Source organism: Stegastes partitus, unplaced genomic scaffold, assembly GCF_000690725.1.
Source record: "Stegastes partitus isolate 25-593 unplaced genomic scaffold, Stegastes_partitus-1.0.2 Scaffold1229, whole genome shotgun sequence".
Classification (NCBI taxonomy): Eukaryota; Metazoa; Chordata; class Actinopteri; family Pomacentridae; genus Stegastes; species Stegastes partitus.
Window position 1 is genome coordinate 65269 of NW_007578960.1, and position 11598 is coordinate 76866.

Sequence of the window (11598 nt, forward strand, 5' to 3'; positions counted from 1 at the left end):
CCAGGGGAGGACTACATTAAAACGAAACTTTAAAATACCACTGAATAATCATTTGGAAATGTTTTAGGCTGGAGGCCTTGTTGCTCTCTGAAATCTATCACATTGTTTCCTAGAAAATACCTTTATTCTATTATTATTATTCAGCTACTGAGGTAATAGGTTGTGAACAAAACAGAAAGCTGACCAAGTTATGTCTTCAGTTAACAATGTTAATAGGTTTTTCTCATTAAATGTAGTTAATGGACATATTTGGTTACAAAACTGTGATCCTGCACATATAAGCAAAATGACTGACACAAAAATGAGTTCGTTTTCTTCAAAAAATAGCAAATCATGCAGTTCAATGTTTCCTTCTTCTGACTGAAGCATTATTCATTGTCTTTATAATTATGCTTTGGCACAGTCTCCACTGTTGTATACTCACCCTCAACCCTAACCACCGCTGAACATTTCCAGTGCGGCATTTATTTAAAAGAACATTGCTGCTGAACAGAACGCATTCAGTTATGTTCGTCATCACAACATAATTGGAAAAAAACATTGAGAAACATAGAAAAATCAATGTCTACCCTAGAGACAGAATTAAACCATGAGTAAAGTATGGAACCCCTGCTAAGGTGAAATCCTTGAGTCATCCCTGAGTGTCTGCTGAGGGCACATGTACTGTATTTTTTCTTTTAGTGGGCAGGGAATCGTGCCTTAAAGTACAGTGCTCCTTAAATAAACCAAATCCTTGGATGGCAACTTTTGAAGAAGAAAGCCTTAATAAAGGAAAAGATTGTGCAAAACTTTATTACAGGAAAACAAAACATGTACTTTACAACTTTATTTGAACCCCCTTCGCATTCATACAACCTGTCTGACAAATAAATGATAAAGATGTGGTGCATTAAGGCCTGTTGGGATGTTTTTCATCAAGTTCAGTTATTTTGCATACCGATGTCTTTACCTTGTTTTGCCATCAACGCTAAAGTAGAATTACCCTGTGACTATAATAACAACCCTCTGGTATGCACACTACATTTGCAGCAATAAATTCTGTACATATGACACTCACAAATGCATCCGCAATTATTTTTTGACAGGGTTTGAATTTATGGCGGAGGTTGACGCCAGCTGAGGACAGACAGTTTAACAGTCATATTATGAACACAAAGAAAGATCTGATGTATATATTCATATTAAATATGTTCTCCTTTTATTGACATTCATCAGTGCATCCGAACACATCAAACTAAGCAAAGGTTTAAATGTAAACTTTTTCCTAAAAATATCTTTTAAAGTAAATGCAGAAAATACCAATAATACACCTGCAAACATCACCAGTCCAGTGTGCTTTAGTTTGAAGTGACCTGTGTAGATTTGTCGCTACTTGTTCTTGTTTATGAGGCTTCCCATTCTGTGAAAGAATTTCTCCAGCTTATTCTCGTGTTGCCCTCGTGAAGCCCGAGTGAAGTTGTGTTCAGCAGCCGTCTCACCTTTCAAAAGGCCTTTGGTTTTCTCCTGAGAGTGTGTGTTTCCAAAGCTGTGTGTAGTGCGTAGAGAGGGTTTCTTTTCCAGTGAGCAGAAAGGCTCAAACCTGCTGTACATGCGATGCTCAGCTCCTCGATCTCTGCTCCAGCTGCCCGCGTCGAGGCCAGGCCTCACGCTTTTGTCAGGACCGATGGGCTTCCTCTGCGTGCTGGTTTTGGGGAGACACATCTGCGGTGGATCTTGTAGTTCCTCAGTCGTGAATCGTGGTTTTGAAGACTTCAAGTGGTCGTCGTCCAGCCCGTTTACCTGGTACCGTGAAGAGACCCTGACTGAATTGGTTGTGCTGTGGTGAAGGTTTCGTCCGCCGTATGACGTTTTCTCGTCATCCTCGGCAGTTAAGGTGTCTGTGCTTTCCCCTGATTTGAGACTCAGTGATTCCATGGCTCTGATCGAACTCTCTTTTTTCTCTGGTATGTTCAACAAGGATTTTATTTTCTTGGAGCTCTTCTTCAGGAAATGCTGAGATGAATGAGAGCTCACGCTGTTCGACTTGTCTTTCAAATCCTTGCTATTGGCATCCAGGGCTGCTGCAGACACAGTCCTGCACGGCGGATCCTGCCAGTTGTGAGCATTGGGGCTCTTTGTGCTTGTGATACTCTTGACATCATAATGAGAGACAGACCTCTGATCTTCATTCAGATTTGACCCATATCCCCCATTATGTTCATTGATCCCTACTGTGCTTCGGTTTACTTGCTTCCTTGTAAAAGCACCACGCATGTGACCTGATGATTCATGCATGTACTCAGCGTTTGATCTTGGATCTGCCACACTATGCCTTTTGTTCCAGCTGTCTGTCAGGAGGTCAGGGTTTGTAATGATCTGTGTGCCTTTCTTTCTGCCTAAGCTGGCATATGTAGAGTGGTAAGAGTCTCTACCTGGGCCGTAACCTGTGTTATTTTGAAAGTCGTCCAAAATCTGAGAATTTTGCCTCTTTAACATGAACTCGTCATTGTTCATTCTGCCGTCAGCTGCCGCCGCTGGACTCCACTGCATCGATGAGTAGTGAAAAGGAGTGTTTGTGGCTGCCGAGGGACTGAGACCAGCGGGAGTGTTGTTTACGTGTGTGTTTGGCTCCATTTGTTCAGGTATGGTGGATCTGAAAACTAGAGAGGATCTCATTCTTCCCTGCATGAAGTTGTTAGCCTTGTCCTGATGTTCAAACTGGTCCAAATAGTCACAAGAGCTTCCAAAAGAGACATCAGGGTTTTTAAGGTAAGATTCAATCCTCCATGTGCGCATGAATGATTTGGAAGTGTTCTCCAGGGTTGGCATGTTCTGCTGCATAGTAAGCACCTGTTTGTCATTGCCATTGTACGACTGACGCATGTTTTGACCTCTGTGTATCTGCGGCATTTGTAAATAATTGTCCATAGAGTAGTTGTTTGGTCCGTTTACTGTATCTCTAGATATATTCCAGTTGCTCGCTCTTGGCCTGATGTTCTGTGGGATCAACCCGTCTTGTCTCTCGCCAGCGTAGCTGTGCCGTTTCAAGAAGTTTGCTGTCTCCGGGGACTGAAATTGAGGTATGTGATTGTGAACACCGATGCCATTCTCAATCATGGGCCCAAGTGTGCTGTCTTCCTCTTCAAGCAGCCTGTCTTCAAAATGTCTGCCGCCAAGTTTTCTCTCGCAGGTTTTCCGATAGACTGTGTCCAGAGTGTGTCTCAACTGGTTGCTGCGCTCGATTTTTGGGGCAGAATGAGATGTTGGCAGAAGCCCATGTGGCCCGTTGCGCTGAAACAAGGCCTCCGGGGAACACAGCTCAGCTGGCACAGTCGAGCGGGCGTAGAGTGTTCGAAACTCCTCATCATAGGACTTCACCAGATGGCCCGTGATGACCTGCACCATGCTCAGATTGATCTTCTCAAACGACCAAGTGAAGCTGTGAACAAACATGAATATTTATTCATTTAATGCGATGAGGACAAATTGATGTGTGGCATAATTCTCTTAAAACACATCTTCATGTGTTGGGGTTAATAAGAAAAGACATAAACCAAATTAATATTGAGAATTTCAGAAGGTTTCAGTCAGAGAGAAAAAAAACCTGCTGTACTAAAATATTATTTTCTTTCCTGTGAAAAATTCACATTCATAAACAATATTCAGTCACAGACAGTTTCATAAGGGATCTATAAGAACTGATGACAGCAATTTTTAAAGAACGACAGTAAATGCAGTGTTTTGCTTTATAAAAGCATTGAGTGCACACCTCAGTGATCTGAAAAGCAGTTTCTATTGTCCTACGTTTTTATTTACCTGTATGAGCCATAAAATGCAGTGTGGCAGTCGACCAAAAGAAACTTCTGCCCCATTGCCCCATGAAATTTAGCTCCTGATCGACAGAGGTAATCCTGACCTTTCACGGTGCGCACCCTCATGTTCTGTGGAGAGGACAGTAAAGGAAAATATTACATCATATTTATCGTAGTTAGTTTTACAAAAGGCGTTAAGTATATCCATCATCAGTCAAACATCTGAGAAGAATAATATGCAGTGGGCAGATAAGGTCATTCTGATGTTTTTGTTGAGTCCTTGAGTTGTTGTTTTTGTTGTTACTGGCATGTAATGGTGCACCTAATGGAAAGTTTAAGGGTGTGTTTGAATCCTTACTATCTCGTGCCAATAATTATGACTCCACCCAATAAACAGGAGCAACCAGGTTTTCATAACTAGAGCCTTCATAAAGGTCATGATGTGTGAAGAGAACATCTTTTATCTGGAATATAAATGTGAATGATTAAAATAGACAAACGCTCATCTGAATGTGATTTCTTTCACTATCTTTTTTCAATAGCATCACTTTAAAATAATCCACATTACATCATCATCAACATATTTACGTACACGTTAGAATCAAGAAAAATACATTTATGGATCAAATAAATGCTTTATAACATGCACTTACTCTCAGCTGTTGAAGTTTTACGTCTTGGTTTTCAGCCATTTTGAGGAAACTTTTCAAATGGAAGTCGTCCAAAAGCACGTAGACTGGGACTCCTCGTATAGAAGCGTCGACGGTTTCTTTGAATATGTCGACATCAGTGAACATGTCCATCACAATGGCAACAACCTGTGAGGACAAAATGAAGAAATCATGATCAATTTAACATTCCAAAGGCCGGAGGGAGTACCGAGCATTTAATCAGTGTGCACTTGACAAATCTGTGAATGACATAAGCATGAACTGTAACTGTGAGTCTGACAGCTACAAACTGACAAAGGAACAGTTGTTGTATAAGCAGTGAAGGTAGCCAACATGACTGTCCTGTGATCAATAAAGTGAAATGAAGAAATCTATTTCTATACCACCTGATTATTTGTTTAGTTATTTATTTTTTTGCATATTGAAGGACCAAGTAAAAGTCATTTATGTCTCTGCTATAATTCCATTTAAAGCTCAGGCAGTCTACAAATGAAACGTTATAAAGCCACAACATGTTCCTGTAGCATGTAATGAACTCATGACGGACTACAATGCGTGTTGCTTAAACTAATTTCTTTTCCTCTTTTAATTTCCTGTGAAGTTGTATGTATCTGCCCCTTAGATGAACCACAAGAAGTATTACTCAGTCTTAATCATCTATGCAACATTCAAGAAATGAATACATTCAAGTCAATATTATGAAACTCTGTTGAATTCAACTATTTCGACAGCCAGGATACATTGCAGCTGTTGTGTTTAATGACAAGATCTGAATTCAGTTTGATTAATTTTACATGAGACTACTCATGGAAATAGAGAGATAAACAGAAATAGATCGAGTCTTCTGCTGTGTGCGCTGGTTTAATTCATTGCCAGCACAGCTCCAATAGAGTTGAAGCATACTAACCAATATTTTGAGCAATAAAATGATGATTCATTTCATCACAGTCCAAAAATCAACTGAGGCATGACTGTGTAAAGAAAATGACTCCAATGTTGTGCTAGTACTGTAAATGTGGTTCCCTTCACATGATAGGAGTTGCAGAACCAGATTTTGACCTCAGCCACCCCAGCAGACACTCCTTGGCTCGGAAAACTGAGAGCAACAGATGTCTGTGGAACAGCCTGCAGGGGAAATCGCTTGCGATACACTGCGGAGGAGCTCCGAGACAAAATTTTATCAGTGTGACCACATCACAGTGTTGTGTATTTGTGTGTCTGTCGTTGCACATTGTTGCGGGAAGCTTGATTACCTGTCTTGCATCCTGAATATGCTTTCGGATCACCTCTTTGACAGTTGGAGTGTTTTGTCTGGGTGGATGATAGAGCAGATCTATATTTGTCTGCAGTTTTTCGTGCATGACCTCAGGCCATCCCAAGTCCAAATCTGGTGCAGCCACATCCGAGTGCACGGGCCAGTACGTCCCTGAGGATGATTGAGTGTCTGGTGCTCCGTTGGTTTCCTCTGCGTGACTTTGAGGTGGTAGCTGCTCTGCGTTTTCAGTGATGAAGAGAAGCTCATCCTCTGACAGGAAGCCCCCGATACGTTCTCCCTTGAGAAACTCCTGGTAACTGTCTCTGCCGTTTCTCACCAGGCAGTCAATCGCCAGGCGGTACGCCTCCTTATAGTGAGGCTGGATGTAGTCCTCTGATTTAAACTCTCCCCTCAAGGACGACAATAGGGAGAACTCTGGGGAATCCATCACTGCAGACTATTTCAGTAGGACCTATCAGAGATAATGGAAATCAATGACATGATGTAAGAGGATCAGAGAACAAACATTGTAACAGGGTGGAAAATGTGTACTCTTGGTGAGCTTAATGAGGCAAAGTAAACGGGACATGGAGAGGTCAGCCTACTATAAAGGCCATAATATAAAACTACAAGAGGATATAAGCAATAACCTTTAAACTATAATGCACTGTAGAAACAATACTGAACATCTGGCAGCAAGGGTGCTGTACTGTAATGTTAAAAAAACGTTGTATATAACAGCAAATATCTGCAAAGTAATGACATTTTTTGTGGATTTAAATACAGTAAGACAGTGTAACGTTACAGTCAAACATTGTAAAAGAACAAATTTGTATTTGTAAAAATAGTAATTTTTGATGTGGACAATATTTACAGTTCTCGCCTTTTTTTTTTTTCTTTTTTTTTTTAATAACATGTACATTTTTTAAAAAATAAAACGCCATTTTACCAGTTATTACTTTTCATTTAATACAACTAGAAAAATCTGTAAAATGACAATAAATTGGTCAAAAATTACAATTGTAACTTAAATTTTTACAGTGTAAAATACATGGACTTGTTAAACACAAAGCGCTACACACTTGTGTTTCTCACGGTATGCATAAAGTGTCCTCATTGTTTAAGTTGTTTCAGGTTGCCTCTTGTGTTTTTACTGCACCATTTGTATGTGAAAGAAATCTGATGGCAACTGTTCAAATATTCAGAAAAAGATAATTTTACAGTACAATCCGAGTGCAATCAAAACAAACCTGCCATGACTTGTTGCTTGCCTGAAGGACATTTGAGGACAAAAATTAAACATGGTGATAACTAAATTGGCCTTATTAATTTAATTATGTTCAATTCAATCTTATTTTTTCACAATATATGTCATCTCATATCACTTGGTGAATGGTTTCCACTGTTTTGAAAGTCTAACAGGTTGTCATGTAGCAATAAGAGGAACACATTCCTGGGAAAGAAAATAGAAGCTATGCGCTGATTAATGAATAGCTAAGCAGCAGTTCCTGAATAACAATGAATCATAAAGTATGATATCATGTTCTAGGTTTCATGAGGAGACACTGACAGATGCTGTGTAGCTGAAATGTGTCTTGTGAATCTGCATACTGAACACGTTTATGGTGTTGTGGTTGGAATTAACTTTGCTAAATAGAAAGAACTAAATCAGCTGCTTTAAATTTATTAAGGAAAATGTTTGATAATTAGAAGTTAGTGATTAGCTCCTACCTTGAACAGAACAATGAAGTCCTTATATGATTCTATAGATATAAATGTGGCTCCTTTACAACAAGTCACATCACGAAAATTGTCTCAGCATTATTAGATGCTGAATGTCAAAAGAAGCTGTGCGTGCCCAAGGGTTGAATGTTATTGCTGTACTTCAAGCTAAGGTGGGGTAAAATTAAACCAACAAAGCAAATGTGGAGGAGTAAGCAGTTTTCAGTAATTGCACTACTGCGAAGTATTTCAAATTTGAAATCCTTCACATTCTATAAATGCAAACATGAACTTGTAATGTCTAAAGTTGGCCTTTAAACCATAATCTGAAGATCAAGTAGAGCATATGTTGTCATTTTTATATCAGTTTAAAAAATAACAGTAGCCTGAACACACTACAAAGTCCAACACAGGTTGCACAAAGCCTTTTGTAAAAATGTGTTTTAAGATTTATGTCACTTAAAACACATAAAACTAAAAAGAAATGTAATTTCACCTCTAAGAAGCCTCTGTGATATTTGATGGTATTTGACGTTATAAATCCCCTCAAACTGGTTTAAAGCAAACATGTGTAGCAGTCAGACAGAAACATGTGACATTTGAAGCATTTGAGCTTTTGTACAGATTATATGTTATCTGGCATGTCTAGAGGACAAAAACACAGGTTTAGTCTTGCATTTTCTTAACTGTTCGGCAATAAACCTGTGTGGGAACGTCTCAGTGGACGGTTTACTTTCACGCTGCCGGTTATGCAGAAAATGTAGCTTTCACTATGAGCAAATAAACTTAAATACAGCCGTCATTTCTTGTTGTTTCCAGGTGACATTTAAAGGCTTTTTTCAATAGACTGTGCTTTTATGATTGTCTAATCAAATTTACATTTTTTAGCTATGTTTTATACATCAAAGATCCTCTGGGAACACTGCTGTGCCGTACATACAGAGAACAGACATGTCAAGCTACAAAAGACTGAGCAGCTTTTGTTGTTGAGACAATCAGCACATCATACATTTGTACAAACAGCCTATGTATGCACAGACTCTATCACTGTTCAGAGAATTCATTTGAGCTGTTTGACTTTCTTACTGAGCTGCTGCTTCTTGTTGAATAGAGACGTTAAAAGCACGCTGAGCTTAGTCACAACATCATTATCTGACACTCGACAACAGTGACTTACATTTAGATTGTGAACCTCCTCTTGACTGCTCCCAGAATATCCCTCTTATATATAAATATATATATATATACTTTCTGCTTATATTCAATATTTGGAGACGCTACTCTCTGCCAGCTGGAAGAAACAAAGACAAGGAGGTGTCTCAACATGATAAGCAGTCTGCAGATGGAGGGTGTGGATTCCAGTTTTGACATGCAAATAGTCTGGCTGGAAAGTTGCTCACAGGCAGCCATAAACCTGTTTGAGGCATTTGGCCACTCCCCTCCTCTCTCTGGGGACAAAGTTCGCACTGAAGAAAATCAAGATAATGACAGATGTAAAGAGGCTTTAATGAATACTTTAGTGTTTGTGACGCTGGACTCCTCCAACTGTTTTGTCCAGAGTTGTGAAACTGCGCACCAACTGAGACAATAGTGCCTCATTTTTGCTCCAGTGTTTCACCGCTTTGTATTTCTTGAATTATATGAGTGTCAGAATAAGCTGCTTTAAAGAATGTTGCAATCAGAAGTTTCTCAAAAATGAAGATTCCTGCAAATGAAAGTAAACCTGACACCAAGGAAGAGTTACTCACTGTACTCCTGTGACAAATGTGCTGAAACATCAGGGTGGAGCTCCCCAGAACTGTGTTGTTTAAGCTTATTTTCAGGAGGGTATAAATGAATGAAGCACATGTGCACGGATGGATTTGCATTTTTCATTCTTTGCAGGTCAGCGCTAAATTCGCGTCTTGACAAACTGGCTCATTATGTAACGTGTTTTCAAATGAAAAGCTGCAATTAGCAAAGTCACTTAGCGAGAACTCAACAAGTATTTCCTTAAAGGCACAAATGTGACCGGTGGCAACTTGTTCAATGGCGGTTACGTGTTATCACCCACAAAACAAATAATGTATCATAAAAACAACCTTCAAAACATGTTTGCTGCATTTATTGTAGAGTAAGTGGAGGCAACAATGGAGGCAAGAGTTAGTCATTTTCAAAGTGTGTCACAATGTGTCACAATTACGGTACATATCGTCTGCTCGTGACTCATGATTTGAGCAAAAATATTTTCAATGGATTCTTATAGTATTAACATTTTCACTGCTGACGCTCAAATGGCACACATGAACACAGGTTTTTCTTTTGTGAAGGCTGCCGCTCTTCAGGAAATCGTTCTAGTCCACATCTTATCAATGGACCACAGCTTTCCAATCCTTTGTATTAACCTTCAGCTCCAAATGTTGTTATCAAGCTACATTTCTCTCTGTTTCAAGCAGAAAACAAATAAGATTTACGGAATAAATTACCCTGAAGTGTTTGTTTTTCTGCCTGAAACTACTACTCTGAAAGGAGCGCATGAATGGAGCTGTTGTGTTGAGTTGAATGCTGAATGCAGTTTTATTTAACATTTGTTTGCTTCTCAGCTTGTAATCTTTTTTTAAAAAAAAAGTTTTTCAAGCATGTAATGCTCCATAGAAAAATAAAAAATGACAGTGTGGTTGTGGGTGTATAAAAGCCAACCATGTGCTTGTAAGATGGTCTTTTAATAAAGCTGATCCTTTTTATAGTGATGGACTAATTTTAGCTGTCTGGATTAGGCAGTTAAGATTCTGCCCTCTAAAGACATTTCTATTTTCCATTTGTGAAACTGACATTTCATAGATAGAGACTTTCAGTGATTTCAGAATTCTGATCGCACATTGGACTGATAAATTAAACATACAGCCTTAGAAAATGTAAATAAACTCTCCACTCTCTGCATGAGGAAAATTGAACTGATAAGCATTGCATGGACAGAGACTCCCACACTTGCAGTGTGACACAAGCCTGACAGGAGGAATGTGTTTTTACTTCCCTGTGGAAGAGAAACCTTAGAAAACGGATGTCATCAGCCCCAAAGCATTTTCTGGTCAGTCCAGGTTTGCATATCAACTATCCAAAGGCTCAAAATAACATTTGGCTAAATGACACCATAGAATAAAAACACACACACACTGACATCAGCACTAAACGCTCGGATACACGCAACACAGGTGGTTAAACAGACACTCCTCCAGCCTGCAGCTTCAGGTTGAGTATAATCTCTGGCGTTAAAAAGAACAGCTTGGCATTTCGGGGAAAATGCCTCTTTAGCTGTCTTGCTCAGTCAGGTAAGATTGACAATACTTGCATATCTGTACACATGAAGCCACAACCTGCAGCTGTTAGATTAGCACAAAAACATCTCATTTGTTTAAGAGTCATTATTATTGTTATTATTAAACCTGAAAATAACATTACATTTATATTTGTGATATTTTGCCTCGTCATTTTTATTCTCTAAGCGTCCAACAGGCTAAATTGAAGTGAAACTCTGATAACAGGCTATTGTTTTCAATTTCAAGCTTCACAGTGTGCAAAATCAGAGGAAGCATTTATCTCTGAGAAGATGCTGAACTGTCAGTCACATCTGATCATCTTTTTATGAGCAAATATTTGCTTATTCTTTTTATCAAAAACTAAACATGTTCTTAGCAAGTTCTATTAATAATGTGGCTACTTAATAAAACTTTTGTTTTCTTTTCCAGTCCTTTCTATTTCAATCCTGTGTGCATCACAGATATTAAGTCAGGAAATTAAACCATCTCTGCCCTAATATGATGCTTATTAAAGATTATTTAATGAGCCTAATTTGAAGTAGATGTATGCTGCAGTCTAATTAAATGACTCCTTTACACCCCCACCTTTCAAATTACCGATTTATTGACACAGATTTAGAGGAAGCTATGCTAATGCAATCACGATCTTACATCATGCAGCGCGTGATAACATGTAGATGCTCAGGTCATTTATTGATATTCACACACCTCTGGTAGTTCCACATTTTCACACCTGAAAAGAGCCTTGAAGAACAAGATATCTGCACCATTGTTCGCTTGTGTCTTGAATCTGGGTGTGTGTAGATTAAGTAACGTATGTCCTAAGTCACAGGGAGTTTCTTTTCCTGAAGCAGCACTCTTGT

General features: G+C 39.0%; 1 protein-coding gene across 1 annotated transcript; it reads right to left on the minus strand.

Annotated features, from left to right (window-relative positions):
* Window positions 1–766: 766 nt before the first annotated feature.
* Window positions 767–8776, minus strand: fam83b (family with sequence similarity 83 member B). Its single transcript, XM_008297552.1, has 5 exons — window positions 8617–8776; window positions 5716–6189; window positions 4445–4609; window positions 3796–3920; window positions 767–3418 (listed from the first exon to the last, which is right to left on the minus strand). Exons 2-5 carry the CDS (start codon window positions 6163–6165, stop codon window positions 1369–1371), a joined length of 2790 nt encoding a protein of 929 aa, XP_008295774.1. The 5' UTR covers window positions 6166–6189; window positions 8617–8776; the 3' UTR covers window positions 767–1368.
* Between the last annotated feature and the right edge of the window lie 2822 nt (window positions 8777–11598).